Source organism: Lonchura striata, chromosome 4 (assembly GCF_046129695.1).
Source record: "Lonchura striata isolate bLonStr1 chromosome 4, bLonStr1.mat, whole genome shotgun sequence".
NCBI lineage: Eukaryota > Metazoa > Chordata > Aves > Passeriformes > Estrildidae > Lonchura > Lonchura striata.
This window is the reverse complement of record NC_134606.1, coordinates 27909897-27934163: the sequence shown is the minus strand read 5'-3', so window position 1 is coordinate 27934163 and position 24267 is coordinate 27909897. Positions and strand designations below refer to the sequence as shown.

Below are 24267 nucleotides of genomic sequence, written 5' to 3'. Positions count from 1 at the left end.
GACATGGAATTTATTTCTGTTGTTACAGAAAATGAATTAATTTCATAAAATTCATAGAGTTAATTTTCTGTTAGTATGGAAAGTACCTTTTTAGATATTAATATCAGTCTTAATTCTTTTCCTCATTTCAATTCATTCTTCCCAGTCTATAGAAATTTAAAAATTAGTAGATAGTTCCTTGGATCGGAAAAAGTGTGTGCGACTGCTCATAGATTGACCTTGTATTTCTGTGTTCCATGAAGAACCAGCAGCTTTGGGTGGGAGTCTTAGCTGTGCAAGGAATGCCAGATCAGGACCTGTATGACAGTCAGGAATCTGTGGAGTACAGTAAATGATATATATGTGTTTGCTGCTTCAGAGCTGTAGTAAATTTTCAGCTCTCTGCCAACATTGTTTCCTCCCCCTCACTCTCCCAGTTGTTTACCTAAATAATCTCCTAAGGAAAGGAGGTAGTATGGTCTCCACACAGCTTGGCTTGCTTTAGTTCCAAGCCATATCTCATTAATGAAACAATGTCAAACTTAAATAGCTTGATAACAGCTAAGGAGAGTCAAGGGTTTTTTTTTCATTTTTTCACAGAGTTTTGGCATTTACTGGCCTTTTTTCTTCAATGTGATATATTAGTATTTTCATAGAGCTTGCATATTTATTTTAATTAAAGCTAGAATTTATTAGTTTACATTTCTGATGTCTGATAGGGAACCTTGCATTTGCCTTTTTACATCTCCTATTGTTTCACCTCTGCTTTAATCATTTTTCCTCTATTCTGTGTATGAACTCTCAGTTATCAAGGCTGCATGTCAAAAATTTGTAGATGAAAAGGAAGCACCTCTGGCATTTGAGGTGATAGCATGTGTTTACCTAAGCACCAATCACTGGCATCTTGATGGGCTCAGCTGCAGGCAGCTGGTTGTTTGAAATAACGCATCACTGGGAATGAGTCTCACTTTAATTTTTGATCTGTTTCTTTTCTTGCAGATCTCCTTTTTCCAATTGACATTGCTCTAGTCAAGCGAGAGCATGACTTTCTGGACAGAGATGCTATTGAGGCGTTATGCAGGTAGGTGAATAAAAATCACACTGCATTTTGAAACAAAACCCTTCCTATGTAGCAGAAAGTACCTGAGAAAAGCATAACAAAAAAAGCTCACAAAAGTATGGGGTTTTCATTAAAATACTTTTATTGGGTTAAGTAATCAAGGTTGGGAGGAGAGTGGCAGGAATCTTTGAAAGGGTTTTCATGGGGATATTTTTTATTATTTCTCTTTGTTTGCTTTCTTTCCTAATTCCCAAGTTAGGCATGTGAAAGCAGAACTGTGCTGGCTATAGCCATCTGCACATACAACTGCAGCACCAATTCCCACTCAGGAACTGGGTTTTGGAAGTAGTATCAGCAAAGCAATGCTGGTGCACTCCATTACTCTCCTTTCTTACCTTGGTGGGCAGCTGTGTATACAAACAGAATGCTGTGTGTATAAACAAAGTGCTCTATATACAAACCCGCATGCTGGCCTCAGTGCATCGCCCTGTAACATGGGTAAGGCTGAAAGAGATAATATAAGGGAATCTATTAGTTTATCACTATTCCAAAGACAGGTCTGCCCTCAGCTACATGCTCACATTAACTTATCTTTGTTGTTTATGGGCTCCTTCCACAAATCAGTTCAACTGGCTCACCCTACAGAAAGGGTCCTGATAGTCCTTTTCTGGGTTAGTAAATTAAATCAGTGAAAAACCATAATGAAGCTCACAGTAGATGTGAAGAATGGGGCAGGATCCCACAGCCAGCTGAAGAAGGAGGAAAAGGGATAGTAGAGAAAAAGAGGGAGCAAGACTTACTGGTGTGTGACAGGGAGTTTTTTACAGAGCTACAGCCTCAGCCTTACCAGTTTGGTTATATAAGCAATCACAATGGCCCCATCTGACATCATCTAACATTAATCCATCCATCAGTTACCTCCTCTAGTGAGAGTCCACAATCTTAAATGGCAAAAGAAAAAAAGCTTTAACATCTCGTATCTCCTCTTACCTATAAATAAATGCAGTTTTATGGCTTTGTCCTTCAGTATGGCAGCTTTCCAAACTGCCTGCAAAATGAATGCTTTTGGATATTGCATGCATGGTGTGTGCAACTGTAAATGTCAGTAATTCTAATGAATTACAAAACCCTTTTAAGAACAGCTTTAAGTTTATAGTGCTCTAATGCCATCACTGCCATACTTGGTAGGGAAAGATAGGGACTGGAATTTAAAGTTCTTCAGAAATATCTACAGGATTTTCAAACTAAGCAAACAGATTTGTTGTCCAGTCATTAGGAGGGAAAAAAATCACATTAATGTTAAATTCATGCAAGATGGGCCTTACTCAAATTGGAACATCTATTCCATCAGTATTTAAATATGATGTGTTGGTCTGCTTATTTGTGTTCTCTGGAACTTGTGAAGTCATTGAACAGAAAGTACAGCAATGCAAATAAATGCTGATTCCAGAAGCATGGTCTTCCCTCACCAGGAAAACAAAATACAGTCAGGCTAGCATATTTTGCTTTTGGTGCTCTCCTCCAAGAATATTTTTAACCTGGGATTAATTAATTACTCAGGGGAAAAAACATAGTGGATTGCTTCTCACTGATTAAAATGGCAACATGTTGCCCATATCTCTGTGAGACAAAGATTTTAAAGGTTGAACTGTATCATTCTGAAGCCTGTGGCTTATACATAAGAGTTATATTTTACAAAATAACTTTAAAACTGACACTGAAGTATGTCCAGAATCATTCAGATCCCACCTCAAAACAAAATTGAAGTAATTCAGTTCACCATCTGAGATGTCTGAATTTGACCTTTTATTGTGTGTGTTAGCCAAAAGTAGTACATTATAACAACATTTCCACCTTTCAATTTTTTTTTCACATCTCCGTGTTTAATTTTGCAAAGCTCATTAAAAACGGTGGAGAAGCACAGTTTGGAATGCTGCCTTTCTGCCTGCAGTCCGGGTTTATTTTGACTCATGCCACAGTCGGTGTGTAAACAGTAAAGGGTTTACTCAGTAAAGGCTTTGAACAGTTTCACAACTGTAAGTCTATGGCTGTTTCTTGACTGAAAATCAGAATACTTTAGGAGTTATTTGCACTTTCAGTACAGAGCTAAGTGAACATTGTACACAGTGGATGGTAGCAAAATAGTAAGAGGTCTGTCCTGAGAATCTGCTTTTCTCTGTAACAGCCAGTGTTTCCCAGAAATTCTAATTACCTTGTTCTGATAACTGTATGTGAAAGAATTGTTTTAAAATAAAAGACTGTAGAAATCACAGTGGCAGGGATTTCTGTTTTAAGTTTGAAGCATTTCAAATGATAGCTTATGTCTGAACAGTATTGCTAATTATTATTTAATAATCTTATTAATTTAAATGGGAAAATTCGGTTAACTTTAACCCACCCCAGTATGTTTTTTAAGGAAAGTTTTCAAGTGAAAAGTGAGTTGAAACTTGAACTACAGAGACAGCAAATGGCACTCAGTAAGTGTGCCATATTAAGAAAGAATTTAAGAAATGTCATTTAGTGATCTTACCATGAAACGTTAAAAATACAAGAGTGATGACCGTATTTTAATTTTCTTGGATGCTTTCTTTAGTGACTGTGCAAACCACTGCTGGCCTTGGTTTCAAAAAACCTTATGTAGATTAATGACTGGGAATTTATCTCCAGTGGATAACTGGATGCATCATGTGCTGATGAAACTAAGTACTGAAACATGTTTATCCTAGAGGTTGTTGCTAAGTACAAAATACATAGCAAGCCATGATGGAAATCCTTTTAAATCTCCTCATGCACGGCTAGGAATCTGTTTCACTATATATGCAAGGGGTTTCTTAAATCTTTTATCATCAGGACTTCTCATCCAAGAAATTGGTTGTAATGTATTCACTGTATATAGCATTTGGTCTGTGGAGAGCTGACTTCCTTCGCAGAAGAACATGCAGACAAACCCCCGAGCCAAAGTAGAGGCTGTCCACTGAGACAAGAAGGCCTTTGTATGACAGCTAGTTACAAGTATAATGGAGCTGGACTTTGCTCTATAAGCAGAACTATGAATTTAACTACATCAAGAAAATATTTTAAACTTTAAAGCTAGAACACACAGTTCCTCAAATTCAAAATCATAATTTAAAATGCATAAATCCAGTATTCTGCATTGCTACTACTTTATTTGGGTGCATGGGGTAAGAACTTCTGTTAATGAGAACATAATTAATTACGTGGTGTTATACTTAACATAGAACTGACTAGTACCTAGTTTAAAAAAGACTTCATGTCATAAACCCACATTTTAATTTAGAAGTTAGCTGTTCACACTGCAGTTTTTCATAATGAGTGTTCAGGCTGCCTCTCTTAAAAGAAGTTCAGGCTAAACTAGTTTGGCCATTTCTGAGAGGACTAATTAAAATGCCCCATCTGCATCATTTCTGAGAGAAGCTCCAGTGCCCCATGATTTGAATGCAACAGGTTCAGGCTGTGTAACGGCCACTCAGGGCTGATATGGGCTGACTTGGGGTCTGGGATGGAGAGGCAGGTCCTGCTGCCTTGGTCACCCTCAGGAGGAAGGGGTTTGCAGAGCTGGGTTGAAAGAGGATGAGAACCAAGGTAAGAGTCCATGGAGAGTGAAGAAAAGGGACATCTTGGAGATAGACTGCTCCATGGGAGTGAGATAACGTCTGGATGTGAAGATGTATAGAGAGAGCTGACTCAAAGATGTTTCTCTAAATGATGGGAAAGAATATTATCTTGTCATCCAGACAGACATGTAGAGAGTGGCCAGGGTAGGAGGCATAGTCAGAATTGAGACTGAGACAGCCAGGCGGTGAAAGTGGCTGTAACTGCTGTCTGCAGCAATCCTGCCCCGTCCCTCTGTCTCCCATCTCGTCTTCAGGAAGGTGTTACTGAGACAGGTTTGGGCAGAATAAGACAATCCTAAAGAATGAGGCAGGTCTGCTGACTGTCAGTAAGAAAATGATAAGTGAATTTATCCACTTCATTGGGAGTGGAGTTAACAAAGGAGAAGGTTCAGACCCAGAAGAGAAAATTGTCATTTGTTAGCTAGCATCAATTAGATGAGAAGATCTGTAGAAAATGAGTATGTGCTTAGAGGCTACAAAGCATATGTGAAGGTTAGTGACAGTTGTATAGATAAATTTCATCCTGAAAAACCAAGCTGTAAACTTAGATTTTAAGACACACTAATGTGTTTGGAAGGCAGTTTTGCATATTGTACTGTATTTTCAGTGGTGTGTAGTTCAAGGACCTTGGCACTCCAGAATTTGAGCAGAAGTTGAAGCAGGATGTGTGATGTATGTAATGGAAGTTGCAGACCTGATGCAATAGCAGCAGAGCATTTAGATTTTAAAAGGGAAACTGGTTTTGAGATGCATCCCTGTGAAATATGTAACAGAGACTTTATTTGCCTCACTGCTATTGAATTTAACCTCACTCATTAGGGGTTACCTTATCTTGCCTTGTACTAATTTTTGTGAGGTGTGTGCCAGGAGAATATTTTTTTTAAATACCCTCTGAAAATAAAGGTCTTTACTTTACCCTTTTCCACCTATTTCAGGGGTTTTAGTTGAGCAGGAGAGAAGTCTGGGGATGTAATCTTTGTGAAATCAGAGATTGTCTTTATTAGTGGTCAGACAGGCTGGAGCTAGATAAAGCCTGATCCAGGGATTCAGCAGTAACTTCTCTCTGCATAAGTCAAAGGTTGCAACACTGTGAAATTTGTAAATTATTACACAATATAGAACTAAAACCGGTTTAATATTTCCTGGTGTTGAGGTCCAGGACTTTGAGAGGAGAATGTGTTTATAGCAGAGAAGGAGGCAGCTTTCAGATACTTGTGTGGCCTCTTGAAAAAAAACCAAACAGTTTTGTGTCTAGCATGTAGATGGGACATTCACCCTTCTCCCACACCATAAATACAATTCCTCTGAAATCACCAGACTTGTGCATGTACCCACCAGCTGCAGCTTGCAGGACTGAGCCTTTTGCCTTCCAGATTCAGAGCAAAGATGAAATCTGGATAAAAAAGAGAGATCTGGATAACTTTTTTAACCTGCCACTGCCCTGCTATTTGACCCATGGCAATTCTTCCTGTTTCTCTTCTTCTCTGCTGTGTTGTGGCTGGGTCTAATTATAGATCAAAATGTCTTTTCTTTTTTGCTTCATGACCTGCAGCGAAAGCATCAGTAGCAGCTTTCCCATTTTCTTTGATGGCTTCGGGATCAAGCCCTGTGTAAATACCATCTGCAGCCAATCCCGTGCATAAAAGGCAAGGGAAAAGAGAAGAAACTAGTAATTCTCCCTGTGCACACATTTTCTACATCCAAGTACAAGTTTAATGAATCTGAGAAAATTCATTTGAAGCAATAGGGCATGTCAGCATTTCTTTTCTTTTTTAGTTTTTCAAAACTAAAAAAGGGTCTTTGCACTTCACTCGGATGAATTTGTATGTGAAAATTACACAACTTCCTTTGGAATAATAATAAATAAAGGCTTTTTAAAGCTCAGCTTTGCTTCTGTTGAATTTGGGCTGGGGTCCAGTTTAATTAAAGGGGCAGCCCTATGACTGTGCCTCCTCCTTGCACACACTACTCTTCATGCAGCTCAGGGTACTGACCCCAGGGAAATTCAACTCCAAGAAGTATTGAAAAATTGGTTTTCAGCTCAGTTAGTCTGTTCATCAAACCCACAGTACAGCCTCATGACACAGGACTAAACTATCATTCCATGAAAGCTTCTGCTTCAGTTTTTCTGCCTTCTGTATTGTACCCAGCCTGTTTCTTCCTTTTGCCTTTCCGTAGCACAGGCAGTTCTCTAATCACACCTTACCAGTACAAATTTTAGTTGAACCATGTTCTTGGAACAGTTCCTGGGAAGGCAAGGACATGGAGAAGGGCAGGAGACCATGGCAGCCTGCACTTAGCTGAGCCTAACCTGCCTTGGAGCTGTGTCACAAATAGCACTTGAGTTTTGCTGTGTTTTAAGTTGCTTGTGTTCAGTCCTACACAATGAGTGACTGGGGAAGAGAGAAGAAGAAAGATAATTTTTTGGTTGTTTTAGGGATACCTACCAGGTGACCAGATTAGTTTACTGAGGAATAGAGGAATGTTCATATGTATTGATAGAGTACTTCAGTATATGTATCCAGACTGCTGACACATTTTATGAAGAGGCTGCTTAGCTATTGCTGCTGCAGCAATTTATTTTTGGTTCCCTTTTAGTCCTTCATAAAAATATTTTTATATATGAAAGAAACTTTCAGGTTAGGAAGCAGAAATTGGGTCTGTGTTCTGTTTTTTTTTTTTTTTTTAACTGGCAAATGGTCTTGTCCCAGGACAGTATTGAAAAGAATAATTATTCAAAAGCAAAATAGGCATCTAGTAAGTGGCAAATAAGTTTTCATCTGGGAAGTTTCAGCTGATAAAGTACAATTTTAAAACAGCATACTTTTTTTAATATAGTCACATATTTACAGTGTCAAACTGGAAAACTTTTCTGATAGTTTTAGCCTATCAAGGTTGAGTATTTTGGGGTTCAGATGTCTGCTATTTAGAACAAATGTAATGATTACAATTTGTAGGATGTGATGTACTTCTCAATTTAGTCCAAGTTTCATTAACTTCTCTTTACTTTGGTTCAGGTAATTGTGACAAGTAGTCATCCATCTCTCCCTCTGAAGTTAGAGAACAGCCAAATGTAATGGGTTAATAGTTAAGTAAATTAGGGCTCTAATTGTAACTCTGCTTTTGGCTATTTGTATGCAGAGCAGTTTGGGGACAGCCTTCACAAAAGCTTTGAACTGGAATAGCCTATGTCAAAACACTGCTGTATTCTTTTAATATGGTTTCCTTTGCTCTTTGCAGGCGCTTAAATACTTTAAACAAATGTGCAGTGATGAAGCTAGAAATTAGTCCCCACAGGAAAAGGGTAAGTTCATTTAATTCTTCTGTTACAGCACTATGTATTAATAAAACTCAAAAAAAAACCCCACATCTAGCAGATTCTATAGCTTTAGTTTAGGATTACACCTGAGTAGAACCTGGCAAGGACACAGCAAAAAAGGAAAAAATCTGCTTACATTTATTTTTGTGTTTTCACTGAGTGAAAAGTGCAAGGCTTGGCAGTGGATAAAGGTTGTCTAGAAAACTTTTCCCTGGGATGCTGCTTCCAGTGTGAAAGGCACTGGAATTCTCTGCCAGTGAGGTTGTTGTTGATGCCTATTGCCTGCACTCAGGCAGGATTTTACAAAGTAGGCTTGAGTGACTTTGACCTGACTTTAATGTTAGACCACCATCTTGTACATCATCTTCGGTTTTGGTTCTCTGCCATCACGTTAGAGTTGTATTATTTTATTATGATGTAGACACTATCAGTTAGACTGTGCTTGGCCTGCAAAGGAAAGCATTAAGCACATTGGTTCCTTTCCAATATATTTTCAGAATACAACAGCTATCTTTTCAAAAAGTTTGCATGTTTCCAGGGAACTCAGCAGGAATTAAAAGTATTCCCTGAATCTTCAGGATTCCTGTGGAGCAGGGTAAGAAATAAGAAAGCATCTACTGTAATTTCAGTAAGATAGTACCAACTTGCTAATAAGGTACCACTCAATAGCTGTCTTAAAACTATGTGTGTGTCCTAGGAGGGATCAGTAATTGATACCATCCCCTGGGATATGACAACTGCAGATAAAGATGACTGAGTTAAGGCAATACAATGCTGCCCTACCCCTAACAAGAATGCATACAAATGCTCTGAGGTTGTTTACCAGGAATTAATCCCCTCTTTCCCTATCTGTTTGAGGTATGTTGGAAAGAGCATCCAAGCTCCAGAAGATAACACACTGAGGCAGCATATATAGAAACTCCTTAAAAGTAGGGGTAGACAGCTGGATTGTCATTTATGACCACCAGAAGATTTCTCATCTTTTTTTCCTGAAGCTTGTTAACAGTGTTGGTATTAGAGGTCAGACCAGATCTGACCTCAGGTCCAAACCTCAGATCTTCCAGAGTCTGGATATTACTTTTTGTTTCAGTTCTTCCTGCATTTCATTCACCACCCATGTTCTTGAAGATGGACTTGGAGCCTATTCCCTTTCATTATTTATGTCAATAAAATCAATACTTAGCTTTTAAAGCTTTTTAATAGTAGAGAAGAATTCTGCTGACAGAAACATGTTTCTTTATGTTTCCACTAACCTCTTTGCAAATTAAAATTATGTTACTTCTCCTTTTTTTCTTCCAATCCATCTCATTCACCCCTAAACCATCATTATTATCCACTGGCAGTTTCAGATTACTTTTTTCCTGCTGAAAACTTTAATAAGCAAGTCAGAATTCTTGGGTTTTCACCTGAATCATGGACAAAAGTAGTCTGCAGGAGTGAGGAGGCAAAGAAAACTATGCTCGCTCTGTGTCACATGTGTATTTAGTCATAAGAAATAAATACAGTATTTCGCTTATTTTCCTGAGCTGATGAAATGTCCTATAAAAAGAAAAAAGTAAAAGTAGGAGATAATCAGGATCTGAACTATGCATTCATAAATTACTTGAAATATGAATAATTTACTTGTTTTTCAAAGAATAAATGTTTGTAGTCTTAGCACACAAATAGTTACAGTTTGGGGGCATGCATATGTGTTTGTTTTTAAATTAAAGCAACTTAAACAAATGAAGTTAAATTCATGGAGCTGGGTGGCAATTAGTGTTTCTTACTCTAAACACCAAAGATTATTTTGTGGTTTCATGGTGTCATATGAAAATAACTTCATTGGTTTTATTCCTACAACGTGAAGCTTTCCGTATATTTGGAAGACCAACTATGTCAGGATCATTCCCTTTCAGTTTTTAGATGAAAAGATTGTAGGCGTAATTGATGTATGTGTAATTGTACTCTAAGCATTACTCATACATCAAACATGTTATTTACAAGTTACTTACGTGCTACACTGTCAGTGAGCTCTTGCCTCTCACTATCTGTGAGTGTTAAAGTTTGCCTGAAGCTAGACTGAAGTAGAGAATTCACAGAACATTCTTAAAATGTTAGCTGCTAGCCTGTGGGAGGAAGAGTGGACCAGGTAAGAGCCTGAAGCCATCACACTCTATGAGTGCAGGAGCTTCTTTTGTTGTCTCATTAGTCACAGAGTTCCCAAATGGGTAAGGAATTAAGCCACTAAAATTCAGAATGTATGAGAAACATCTCATAATTGCAAAGAGGAGTATAAACATATAGCCACTATCAACAAAGTGTAGCTTTGGAGAAAGTCCAGAGGGACCCCAACCCCTGACTGACTCCAGTTTAAAATGTTATGCATGCCAGGAATTTCCACTGATGTGAGGGGCTATCCACTGTGACCAATTAATTAAGTCTATGGATACTAGGGTTTTTAAAATAGAACAATTTAAAGTAGATTGTATTGTTTGTTTCTTTTTATGAACGCTATATCTTTTGCATTTAAAAACAATTAAAATATATTGCCTGTACCATGTTATCTTTTCCCGTGACAGGCTTTATGGCCTAATCTTCCTCTCCCTGAAGTAAGACTGTTTTCACTTTAAATTCAGTGAGGGCAAGGTCATGCTTAAAGCAGTTTAGTGGACATTGTATTTAAATGCAATTGCCTTTGCTGTTTGAGCAGTTTGCAAGCATTACTTTCAGGGTTCTTCTTTGTAGAGTGAAGATTCAGATGAAGATGAACCTTGTGCAATAAGTGGCAAATGGACTTTTCAGAGGGACAGCAAGAGGTGGTCGAGGCTTGAAGAGTTTGATGTCTTCCCTCCAAAACTGGACTTGAATATCCCATCCCCAGAAGCTCCTCCTCACCTGACAAACGCAGCAAGCCGGGAGAGTGTGCTCACAGACCTCAGCGAACGCCAGGAGGTGGCTTCTATTCTGAGCATCAGCAGCACCAGCAGCCACCAACCAACCCTGCAGAGTGAGGCGTCTACCACCAGGACAAACTCGGTAGTGAGCGTCTGTTCATCCAGCAATTTTGTCGCCAACGATGACTCATTCAGCAGCCTGCCCTCGCCCAGGGAACTGAATAGCTTCAGCTTCAACACAAAAGCCAATGAGAAGAATGCCAAGTCCAAAACAAAGAGCCTGCTCAAGAGAATGGAGAGTCTTAAAATCAAGAGCTCTCACCATGGCAAGAGCAAAGCTCCTTCAAAGCTTGGCCTCATTATTAGCGGGCCAATCCTGCAGGAGGGCATGGATGAGGATAAACTGAAACAACTTAACTGCGTGGAGATTTCCACCCTCAATGGCAATCACATCAACTTCCCTATGGTACGAAAGAGGAGTGTCTCCAATTCCACCCAGACCAGCAGCAGCAGCAGTCAGTCTGAGACGAGCAGTGCTGTCAGCACGCCCAGTCCTGTCACACGAACACGCAGCCTCAGTGCCTACAACAAAAGGGTGGGCATGTACCTGGAAGGCTTTGACCCCTTCAATCAGTCAACGTTCAGCGATGTGATGGAGCAGAACTTCAAGAACCGGGGCAGCTTTGCGGAAGACACCGTGTTTTTTATCCCTGAGGATCATAAGCCCGGCACTTTTCCCAAAGCGCTCTCCAATGGCAACTTCTCCCCTACAGAAGGCAACACCTCTGTGAACTGGAGGACAGGGAGTTTCCATGGACATGGCCACCTCACCCTTCAGAGAGAGAACAGTGGTGACAGCTCCAAAGAGCTAGGCATGGGAAAAAGACGCAACTCCTCCAGTTCAATGAGCAGCCGCCTGAGTATTTACGACAATGTGCCAGGCTCAATCCTGTATTCCAGTACAAGCGACCTGGCAGACCTCGAAAATGAAGACATATTCCCAGAACTAGATGACATCCTATACCATGTCAAAGGGATGCAGAGAATAGTGAACCAGTGGTCAGAGAAGTTCTCAGATGAAGGGGATTCTGACTCAGCACTCGACTCCATCTCCCCATGTCCTTCTTCTCCAAAGCAGATTCACCTTGATGTAGACAATGATCGAAGAACACCAAGTGACCTTGACAGTACAGGGAATTCACTGAATGAAACGGAAGAGCCCACAGGGATCCAGGACAGGAGAGACTCTGGGGTTGGTGCATCGCTGACACGTTCAAGCAGGTGAGATCACAAGCAATAGGACTTGGGGTAGCCTGGGGATGTCCCCTCCAACCCGAGCAGCTCTATAGTAGCTGCACCACATTTAGTTAAGGCAGGCGCAGTAGAAGCTGTGGCTGTTCAAGCACACATATGCTGTTCCATTGTTTCCCAAAACCATTATGGACAGGAGAAATATTTGGGCAAGACTCTGTGGTTCCTACAGTTCATAGCTGTATGTTTGTATGTTCAGCCTGAGTTGTCATTGAAAAACCAATGTTAACACAGTTTTGGGGCACAATAATTCTTCAAACTGAAATGGTGCATTGGGAGGGGAAGGCCTTCAAGTAGGATTAATCACTTTTTAAGTTGGCTAGGAGAACCAAGAGTAAGTAAGTATGTTCTGGTTTGTGTCAGTATGTAGTAAAAGCCTGGACTTTTAGACTGTTTCAAAAAATTGCATTTTTCAGTAGCAGGCTGTTTCTAATAGCATGCTAGGGCACTAAATCTGTAGAGAAAATGAGACTGGATTGCTTTCTCTTGATCACTGTAGCACAGTGGAATCTAGGGGAGTTCCAGTGGCCTCCAGATTCTGCTGGGAGTTTTACCATGGCTGTATTTTGTAGTGTGAGCAGAGCAAGGATTTTAACTTTTCTAGCTTTGTTTCCAGTTTTCCTTTAAAAGTGATGCAAATAATTTAGTCATCTACAGCTGCTTGTATAAACTTAATGGGACTTTCAGAAGCACAGAGTTCCTATTTGATATGACTTGAAAATTCATGCCATTTTTTCTTAATGGATATTTTTTATTCCTACTGCCCTAATACTGAAAGGACTTTGGGAGAAAGGGGTTGGAGCCCTTGTAGGATATCTGCTAGGGCATGGTTGTGTAGCTAGCACTGAGCTGTGGGCCAACTCAGAGTGCACATTCTCATGTGAAGCCGCTGCCCATGCTGCATCACGCCAGGTGAGGCAGAGATGCCGCTGGCTGATGCCTGTGAAATCTCAGCAGAATGCAGCTGCCAAGGACAGGGATCTCAGCAGTACATTTGCATTAATTCCTGCACATGTCTTGCAGAGACCTTGCAGAGACATTTCAGTAACCTGCCCTTTCTCTGCCTCCCAACTTCTCCACAGGCACAAGCTAAGGTGGCACAGCTTCCAGAGTTCCCACCGGCCCAGCCTCAGCTCGGCATCACTGCAGATCAACTGCCAGTCCGTGGCACAGATGAACCTGCTGCAGAAGTACTCTCTCCTGAAGCTGACTGCGCTCCTGGAAAAGTACACACCTTCCAACAAGCATGGTTTCAGCTGGTAAGGATACAGTGCTGTGTATAGAGAACCCAACTATGCAAGCACGACAGTTGTGCTTGTCCCAGGCAATGTTTGGAAAGATGTAATGCATCCATCCAATCCCTCTTTTTCCATATTTGCACTTCTTCCTCCAGCCTGTGCTGACAATGATTTGTGGTTTCCTAAGATGGGGCTAAAATCACTAACCCTTTACGTAAGTGTAATCCTGTTAGGCATCAGAGATGTGTTTATGGGGACATGTGAGGGAACCAAAGCGATGAAGTACAGACCAGCTTTCAGAAGAGGAGGATGTTCAGAAGAGGAAGAAGTATCTATAGCAAAAGAAGGACCACTTGTTTATTGAGGCAGTTAGCAAGCAGTGGCAGAAATGGTAACCAATCTTTATAGGCTCTCTTTTTTTCAGTTATTCTTAAATATTTGCATTATTTCCTTTCCATAATGATGTAATTGAATAGTGTAAATTTCTCTTACTACTAGTATCTAGTAGTAATAGCCAAAATTCTGTTTTCCCTTTCTAAGGCACTATAAATCCATTAGCAAAAGACATGGAGAGAAGTAGAAAGGTTGAGAGAACCGTGGCATTTTTTTGTAGGCAGCAATTTCTGCTGTGGCCAGGTGTTTGTAACCCAGTTGAATATTTTTTGTCAGAAGAATGAAATAGAAAGCTCTTTTATTATAGTATCTGCACTACAGCCTTTGTAACCTTCAGGATGCAAAGGACGCAAATAAAATTTTTCTTGTCCCTACCACAGGCCAGCCTCCTCCCTTCCCCAGGAGTCATAGAGAGTATTTAGCTTCGGCATCAAAGTACCTCCTGTTCAAAGGCTGTTATTATGTCAGTCTTTCTAAATACAGAAGTTGTTTGTTCTGAAAGACAGAAATAAGTATTGACCAGTTATCCCTGCATGCTTCAGATTCTCAGTGGAGATCGCAATGTGTTTTTTCACATTCCATTGGCATGTTTTTTGACAAAGCAAGTATTATTCATACATGTATCAATAATCCCTAAACTTAACTATATGGCAATACAAATTGGTTCTGTTTTTCTGTGTAACAGATTAGTCAGCTGTAAATCCAATGCACTGTTTTTATAGTTGAAATGTTAAATGTCTCCCTGTTTTCATTGCTACTGTGTCCTATTAGTTGTTACACTGGACCTTAGCTTTCCTCCCTGTTTAGGAAAATGACCTCAATATTTTCACATTTTAGTGCCTTTTTTTTCTTCTTTATAAAACCAATACTCTGGGGGACACAGGGGTAAATCATTCTTTTGTGTTTAGTAACTTTTTCCTTGGAGTCATAAGCAGATGGAAAGGCCTCTCAATGAAACTGGAGTGGGAGGTGGGGGCAACAAAAGTCACTGGCTGACAAGGAGGGGGGTCCTTCAAAGGGGTTGTTTATAGAGCTGAAGTTTTTAGCTGACAAACTCAAATGTATTACATCAGTTTCCTGCTGTTCTGCACACTGGTGGGTGGTGGACCCAGTTTGAGGACTTTGCAGAACAAGTAGTTGACATACAAAAGCTCATTGTTCAAATGCCCATCTTTCCTAAAACCTAAAGAAGCAGTGTTATAAGGGGTCACTGACCGCAAGATTTATTTTGACTCTTTTGCAATTCAATCTGGCCCCTGCAGTTTTACCCTGTAGCTTTCGTCCTCCTAATATTGATGGAGTAGCACCACATTAATACTTAGAGTCAGCATACTGCCCAAATGTCAAGCCTTTCTCTTAGAGAAACTCTTGTTTTCTTTCCTCTCACCCTTTCCAGCCCAGAGTGGATTAACTAATTTATACTGTCACTATTGTTCATATCACTAAAAGCATGTCACTTACTTTCACTTACTTTCCAAATTAGTGGAAATACAGGAGATAAATAAACAGAGGTTTAATTCAATGTGTCATTCCCTTTGCTTAAATAGGGCAGTACCAAAGTTTATGAAAAGAATAAAGGTGCCAGATTATAAAGACCGAAATGTGTTTGGAGTGCCACTGCAAGTGAACGTGCAGCGCACGGGGCAGCCTCTTCCCCAGAGCATTCAGCAAGCCATGCGCTACCTCCGCAACCACTGTCTGGATCAGGTGTGTTTTGTTATTCTCTTGCTCCACATGCATGCACCAGCCAAAGCCCAGCTTTCCATGAGTTTTTATTGTTCCTGGGTCAGGTTGGAAAAAGACTTAAAACAGGACAAAATAGATAATTAGTGTGTGGAAAGCTTTCCACAAAATTAGAGCCCATATTTAAGAAGCTAAAGAGCATGCTTACATTTTAGATTTTCTAGATTCCTCATAAATGTATTTACTTTTACACATGTATTTAGGTTGGACTGTTTAGGAAATCTGGAGTCAAATCAAGAATTCAGGCTTTGCGTCAGATGAATGAGAGTTCCACAGACAGTGTCAACTACGAAGGCCAGTCTGCCTATGATGTAGCAGACATGTTAAAGCAATTCTTCCGTGATCTCCCTGAGCCTCTCATGACCAACAAACTCTCCGAGACCTTCTTACAGATATACCAGTGTAAGTGTGAGATTCTGCAGCAGATAACAAATGGTCTTTTGTGTAGCAAGGGTGGAACTTTGTAACACTGCTGCTCTGGGCACTACGGGTGTTTCTTATGTTGGTCTTTGCCTTTCTCCAGCAACTATTACAGTTCAGGCTGCCTCTAATGAGTGGATTTTTTGTATTGTAGTTTTCTAAAAATTTATAGTACAAGATCTTTTGATTTTCCCTTTCTCTCTAATTCAGGAGAAAATATAAATCCTTCATCACCTGCTCTAAATTTTTTTCTCTTCTTTGAGCATACTTGATATTATGGTTTGAAAATAAGCCACATCTCATGTGGTTAAGTAGAGAAGCAGAGCAAACACTACATGAACAGGGTTCGGGGCTTTTAAGGGGATTGGCAAAGCTACCGAAAATTTTTACTTTCCTATAGTTAATTTTCTGCTACCCTTCACCTCAGCTGTTTAAAAACAACCTCTAAGTGGTAAGATTTTCTTTTACTGACTTGTAGCTACTTTGCAAATAAGTACCATAATATTTTCAGAATAAATCACATTAAAAAAAAAAAAAAAAAAAAAGAGTTTTTCAATGCTTGTGAAAAGAAATAAATACAAAAAGGTTACAGGAATTTCCACCAGAGCTCCAGAGGTGGAGATGATGATTTAAAATACTGTACAGACCATTTTTTCAGTGCAAGCATTTTTTTGTGTGTGTTTGGATTCCCAAACAGGTTTATGGAGAGAATTAATCAGACTCTCCAATTCCATGCAGATTAAACAGCAGCTCTATGGGTTTAGAGCCAAAAAAAGTTTTGACAGTGCACTGCAGATTTTCTGTTCCTTTCCTTTTGCAGGTGGTAGGTCTGAGGAATCCCCAGAGGTGGTTGGGAAGTATTATCTCTGTGTAAAGCAAAGAGCCTTAAAACAGCTGTAAATTTTGCTTCCCTGCAAAGGGAAAACTTTCCCTTTGCTTGGGTGCTATGCAGCAGGCTGCACACTGGAATGCACATGGCTTGAATGCGCTTTGAACTGATTGAGAGAAGAGTGTGGAAAACAGTGGATTTTTGCTTAAAACTGCTTTTTAAACTGACTTGCTAGCCTTACAAAGTTGCTGAAGCCCAAAGCAAATACCAATTAAGTATCTGGGTAGCACCATGTGTATTATGAGACATGCAGTGAGGGCAGTAGGCTGCTAATGATGATATAAATGCTCGAGGACTCAGACTCTGATGTCTTTAGAGATGGCTTATTGGAAATCACTTTATAAGAAGCAGATCTGGTCTGGGTTATTTCATTTTTTGTTCCTTTCAACTTTGGAGGAAAAAGCTTTATATAAAGACACATCAAATCTTTCCAATGGCTGTTTGTTTTTCCTTGTAACCAAGGAGCTGTTTAATGGTATGGGGCTTCACAGCACGGACTTTCTTTTTCCACCGCATGACTTTGAATGATCTGCTTAATAAAGTAACCCTCTCTGTTTGGTAAAGCACTTTCTGGATATTTTATGATATCACTGTTGAAAAGGTTTGCTAGCTAAATTATTTCATTTACCTATTCTAAAATGCATTCATGTTGTTTTAAATTTCTTTGCAAGCCAATGAACTTCTAAATTGGCTGGACTATGTTTGCTCATTCCCTACCTGAATCCAGGCTTCTGTCCTTTTAGTGCATCTGCAGGAGCATGTAGCTGTTGAAGCTAAATCTAAAATTAACTCTGGCCTAGGTACAGCTTCTTGCTTGCAATTCTTGTGACGCAGGAAATAGCTGAGGGTAGTTAAACCAGTGGGTTAAAAAACATTCCTTCACATTTCCTACGAATGGTATGCATCCTGAAGGAAATCACTTCAAACTCGAGTCAAATATTTGAAGCTGGAGTTTACTTTGGGATGTATTCATGCTGTGTGTGTGGAAAATCAATGGGCTGATGAGAGAATTATTAATATTATGCAGATGTGCCAAAGGATCAGCGTCTCCAGGCTATCAAGGCTGCCATTATGCTTTTACCTGATGAGAACAGGGAGGTCCTCCAGATTCTTCTCTATTTCCTGAGTGATGTCACAGCTGCAGTGAAGGAAAACCAGATGACACCAACAAACCTGGCTGTCTGCTTAGCACCTTCCCTCTTCCACTTGAACACTCTCAAAAGAGAGAATTCTTCCCCAAGGTAGGTTTTTGGGAGCAGAGCTCTCTGCTGCTGGTCCCGTAGCACAGCTGGCAGCGATGTGCAACCGGCGCAGTCTGGGATTGATCCTGCCAGTTGTGATCCCCTCAGAGAGCACCAGCTGTAGAACAGTTATGGGATCTCTTACCTTTTGTTGGAGATTTGTTAAAATGCAAACAAGCTCATAAGAAGGAAAAAAGTGTGGGTGGGGAAGGAGTTTCCAAAGAAAAGGCTTAGAAAGAGTAGCAAGAGAAGTTTGCAACACCATGCCAATATTTGGTACCAGGCAGCACTCCTCTATATCACTAGCAGATGTGTGAATCCTACTGTTTTCTTCCCAAACATCTCTTGCTCTGCAACAAATAACAGGATTTTTGTGTATGTGTGTGCTCTTTTCCCCTGTGAAGGGTGATGCAAAGGAAACCAAGCCTGGGCAAACCCGATCAAAAGGACTTAAATGAAAATCTGGCTGCAACCCAAGGGCTAGCTCATATGATTGCTGAATGCAAGAAACTCTTTCAGGTAAAACATCTGTTTACAAAACTGATGGCTGGAATATTGATTAAGATGTCTTAGATCTGCTGTATACTGAAAAGCTAGGAATGTCTCTGTATTTTAATGAAGTTTAACACATGATAAATAGCTTTTTAAAAGCCTTTTCATCCTGATCTCTGTGCATACATTAATTGCAAGTGGTGCCAGAAGGGAAGAGAGTTGTTTTGTTGGCACTGGTGCTCTCAAGTCAGGAGGCAGTTGTGGGGTTTGGCACATTTTTGTTGCATCCAAGCTTCATTTGGAATACATTTTAAAATTTTTATTGTGCAGCCATGAGGCTCTATGAACCTCAGCTCTAACTACAAAGCAAGAAGCTATTTCCAGGAATTTCAGTGCTCATTTTGTACTTAAATTCCCAGGAGTTAGCAAGACAGGCCACAAAAGCATCCTGGAATGTAACACTGTCAAAGCAAAGGTTGAGGGATCTGTAGGAACTAAAGCATGCTCCCTCTAGGGCCTGTTATGGAGAAGCCAACAAGTCAAGTCCTGGTTTTCCTCACTGTCATCAAATCTTTTTAGAGCACTCAACTGAAGATGTGCCTGTCTCTTTTCTTGCAGCTGACAATGTTCCTTTCTTTCTTCAGTTTGCAGGATAAATTTGAGAAACTAATTTGAGTTAAATCAGAGTTAAAAACTTAATTTTGGCATTTCTTCATATTGAGTGCTTAACCTGACACATACACATCCCATCACTTACAAAACTAACATACATGTGTCCTTGTGGCTATTGAGCTGCTAGACTAATGCAGTGATCTGGGGAGAGAGCTGCAAGAGGATGATTTCACCCTTGTCACCTCTCAGATACCGGAAGAAATGAGCAGGGGTCGGAACTCGTACACGGAGCAGGACCTGCGTCCCCTCAGCCTGGAGGAGCTCCGGGGCAGCAGCAGCAACACTGAGCCCTCTGACTACCACTGCTACCTCCAGGACTGCGTGGATGACTTGCTCAAGGAGATGAAGGAGAAGTTTAAAGGCTGGGTCAGCTGCTCCACATCAGAGCAAGCAGAGCTGGCGTACAAGAAGGTATGCACCCTGCCACTCACACCACAGCTCTGGGGTTTAGCTCTCTTGTGACGTAGGATATTACAGAAGGTTCAGTACACATTTTACTTTGCAGACAGATAATAGAAAAAACCCTTGATCTCGTGATGCAGTTGCACACCATATAGAAGCACCATGTCTTTCAGCAGTAGTTTCCCAGCATACACTGATTTGTGTTCTTCTGTTTATCCAGAGGATAAACAGGAATGTTCACGGTATTGAATTTACACGCCTTCACTCACACATGCAAAGCCTTAACAAGCTGAGTCACTATGCAGGCAGTAAGAAAGAAATTTCTCATCTCTGATCCTGTACAGCTCAGAACTACCAGATGGAGAAGTGTTTCAATAAGATTCTGAAAAAAATGAACTTGAAAAAGAAAGTGTAAGGAAGAGTAAAATTAAGGACTCTGCTACTTTTCCCCAGGTATGTGAAGGTCCCCCACTCCGATTATGGAAAACTACCATTGAAATCTCAGCTACACCAGAGGAGGTTTTAAATCGTTTACTTAAAGAGCAGCATCTTTGGGATGAAGATCTTATAGAGTCCAAAGTAATTGAGCCTTTGGATAGCCAGACAGATATATACCAGTATGTCCAGAACAGCATGGCACCTCACCCAGCCAGGGACTTCGTAGTCTTAAGGTAAGATTTTCATATGTTTATATCCTACACATATGGCAACCTTGATTATTTCTTTATCATATCAGCTGTATTGGTAAACATCTACTTGTGCCTAATTTGAATTCTTCTTAGATGCTTGACTTACTATTTGTCAAATAAAAGATTTTTGGTTTTCTTCTTTTTTCTTAGGACATGGAGGACAAACTTCCCCAAAGGAGCCTGTGTGCTTCTTGCAACCTCAGTGGACCACGACCGGGCTCCTGTGGCAGGTGTTAGAGTCAATGTGCTCCTGTCGAGGTATCTGATTGAGCCCTGCGGGTCAGGAAAATCAAAACTCACCTATATGTGCAGAATTGATTTAAGGTAGGAAATTCCATTCTGTCCTTTGGAGGTGGTAACTTCTCTTGTATAGTTTCAGTGTGGTCAGTGGAAAACTTAGACTTTAGCTTGGCCAGTAGTACATCCTTCCCAAAGGCAAGCACACAGGTCTCTGAGATGTCACAGGAAGCTGGCTTCAGTGCACATCTGGCACCAGTAGTTTGTTGCATTAGAAGCCTCCAATATGTGTTCCACTACCACTACTGGTATATATATAAAGGTTATACCAATATATATTGGTATATATATTGGTATAACCTTTCCTCTAACAGTCATATTGGATGCAAGGACATATTAATTTTAATACTAAGCTAGTAAAGAGAACCAGGTTGTCACAAAACTTTCCATAACTTTTCCTTACTGCAGCAAACTTGTTTTTGAGCAAATCTACTAGGGCTGAGTTGTGCAGTAAGCAGTAAGGAGATTTCCTAGCCAGGCATTTAACCAACTAGATACAGATTAGATTGTGACTAAGAAAATGCATACAAAGTCACTCGTACCTTCTTCATCATACCTTTTTCTTCCATGCAACAGGGGCCACATGCCAGACTGGTACACCAAGTCTTTTGGACACTTGTGTGCATCAGAAGTTGTTAAGATACGAGACTCTTTCAGTCAGCAGAGTCCTGAGAGCAAGGAAGTAAAATCCAGGTGACTACTGAAGAGGAACAGCCATGTGCTCCCCACCTCAGCAATATAGACATTACCCAAAACTGAGACGTGCACGCTGCAGACCGGCCCTGGGTTCCACCTGCCAGTCATGTCATGAAGGGATGACAGCGTGAGAACTTGACTGTGAGCATTTCTATAGGACTGTGGCCATACCATACACTTTAAAGCTGCTTCCTGTCTGTGTAAGGTCTATAGTAGGCCTCGACTGGAAAACATAGGAGAACTGTGCAAAAGATAAAAATCTAAAAAAAAAAAAAAATACTATTAGATGGTTTGAATTGCTTCTGAGAAGCAAATTTCTTTAAATGCAAAATATATTATAAAATATGGTGAAGGCTCATCATTCCCATGTGAAATACTTAGCTTTATGTACATACTCATGTCATTTTATTTGTAGTGCATTGAGGGACTGGTGTATCCACTGGAATAGTTGGTACTCTTCAATGTGTTCTCACTGAGATAAGCAGAGAAAGGTTTGCACAGAGATTAAAGTGTGAATGAGTGTGTTAATGGTTGAAAGGATAGAAGAAGTTGAATTTGAAATGTGTCTGGTACACTGATAGGCAGCCAGAATGGATTTTAGTATGCTGGATACAGTTCAACCTAGAATGGGACTCCCCTGTGGACCAGGAGTAGCCATCCTTCGAATGTGCTAGTTCTGTCTTGCTCAGCTATAAACTTGTTGAAAACCCTAAGCAGATGTTACAAGAGGCTTGCTTCAGCTACTGTCCACTCCTTATCCAGATGATCTTTTAGGAGTGATGAGCAATTCTATAGCAAATGCTAAGTAAATACACTTTTGAGCAACATAGCAGCTTAGAAATGAAATGTCTGCAATGGTGAGGAGAGCCAATAACATCAGTTGTTAAAAAACAAAAATGTCCATTGCTTTTACTCCTACCTGTGTTATCTATAGGTGTTTTAATGAACTTTATATATTTTATTGTATTCTAATGGCTCAATAGGAAAAAAGTCAACACTGGAGTTGTGGTGCCAGGAGGTGGCAGGACTCCTGCAGTAGCAGCTGGGGTGACTTGGCTAGGGAGAGTCACACAAACTCTTTCTCTTACTCACCCCCGCTTTGCCTGTTTTTCTAAAAGCTGCATGTTAACATGAACAGAACCTGTATGTGAGCAGTTTGGAAGGTTATATTTGGAGGCAGAAAGGAGGGTGCAGTTTTGTCTTTGGTTTTGTTGTGTTTTAAACCCCTTTGGGATATTCTCCCCTTCTTGAGAATCAACTTACATGAACTGTAGGAAGTCCTGAGGTCCTCTGGAAAGATGCCTTTCTGTAGGTTTTACTGTAAAGGTAAAGATTTGCTTTCAAGGTGCAGTATTAAGTGATAAATGTATTTTGTGGCTAGGGTATGAATGAGTTGCAAGATGGAATCTTGACTGAGACTTTTTTACCATTGTCAGTATTATTTTAAGCTTTTTTGATGAAGATTTTTTTTATAAATGGCAAATAATGTAGTACTTCCTGTAACAATGTTCCTCATGAGTAGGAAAATCTTGTATATTCTTCTACATAAAACACTTTTGAATTTGTAAAATTGTATGTTGTACATACCATTCTATTGTAAACATGTATACTTGCCCACAGTGTACTGTCAAACATAGATTAAGCATGATAAAGATTATTTAAAATATACCTGTATTTATACCTCAGATATTCTTTTTGGGTTTTTGTACCTCAATTATGTTTTCTATTGTAAATGTGCTTTACATGAGTATGATCTATGCGAGAGAAAGGAAAATGTTTAACTTGCTATAGATGTCTGTACAGAATATACTCAATAAGTGCACTATTAAATGTTTAAAATTGGATATTCATAATGAGTTTTATATTATTTTACATTCTTCCTTCCACTCTCATACCAAGAGGGGGAGGTGTTTTTCTTACTTCTGGTTCTTCACCTACTCTGCCAAGAGCAGAGCCACCCTTGCCCTCCTCCCAGGCTGATATGTGTACTATTGCTAAAGGCAGGTACCAACCTTTCCTTTCTTTCTTCAAAGTTTTTGGAAGACAGGACATCACAATGACAAATAGCTGGACAGAAACATTCCCTACTCAATTGCTTCATTCTTTTATAATAGTGAGAAGAAACCTCTGGTTTGCTGTGGTCTTGTAGAAAGGTATGCTTGAATTTAACAGGGTGGAAAGCAGCAGAATGCAATGCTGGAGAATGATTCATTGCTTTCCTATTCTCTAAAGAGAGAATGAGGACATGATGAGTTGTGGAGTCATAGGTTTGCTTCAAAAAATGCAAGTGTAAAAGTAATTGGAGAAAGTTAAAGCACACATAGCAATAAAATGAAGCCAAAGAGGAGGCCAGGAAGATATACAAGCAACTGACTAAGGTGAAAAACCAAGCCAAAGACAGCTGTTAATTCAAGCAACTTTTCAAAGTTGTTAAAGTCTTAGCCAACAGAAATATAATTTGGGCATCTGAAGGAGGGTTTTGATTTGTGAGGTTTGTCTGATACAGCAGCTATGAGAAGACCTGCTGCCTTTCAGTTACCATCATCCTATTCTTTCTCTACCTGAGCATCCCAAAGTCCTGATCGTTATCACTTCCCACTTCATTCCCCAGGGAGCACTGAGAGATGCTGCTTCAGAGTCTGCCAAAAGCAAACCTCTTATTGCTATGGTATTAGTTCTCACACACCAAAGGGTTTTAGAGAAGCTTTCTGATAAAGGACTGTCATTACTTTGGCTGTTACAGAACCTTTTTCTTTCCCAAGTCAATACTTAAACAACTAAACATTAAAAAAAGAAAAATGCCGAATAGATTTGTGCACAGTTTTGGGCCCTTGGAACAAGCAGGGTTAGAGCTAATTTTTTTTCTGTAATGATTTTGTTTGGATCTTTAAGCACACAAACTCATGACACTCCTG

General features: G+C 40.0%; 1 protein-coding gene across 7 annotated transcripts in view; it reads left to right on the top strand.

Moving 5' to 3' along the window:
* DLC1 (DLC1 Rho GTPase activating protein) overlaps nt 1-23196 on the top strand; it is a 213829-nt gene extending 190633 nt beyond the window's left edge. For all 7 annotated transcript variants that reach the window (XM_021533628.3, XM_021533541.3, XM_021533884.3 and 4 more), the window contains 12 exons: nt 979-1060; nt 7915-7978; nt 10721-12150; nt 13263-13439; nt 15359-15518; nt 15758-15956; nt 17891-18104; nt 18509-18623; nt 19458-19679; nt 20124-20341; nt 20510-20683; nt 21233-23196. In XM_021533628.3, coding sequence (XP_021389303.1) covers nt 979-1060; nt 7915-7978; nt 10721-12150; nt 13263-13439; nt 15359-15518; nt 15758-15956; nt 17891-18104; nt 18509-18623; nt 19458-19679; nt 20124-20341; nt 20510-20683; nt 21233-21353 — 3176 coding nt within the window. In that variant the 3' untranslated portion in view covers nt 21354-23196. The remainder of the gene's footprint in view (nt 1-978; nt 1061-7914; nt 7979-10720; nt 12151-13262; nt 13440-15358; nt 15519-15757; nt 15957-17890; nt 18105-18508; nt 18624-19457; nt 19680-20123; nt 20342-20509; nt 20684-21232) is intronic.
* Nucleotides 23197-24267: the final 1071 nt, after the last annotated feature.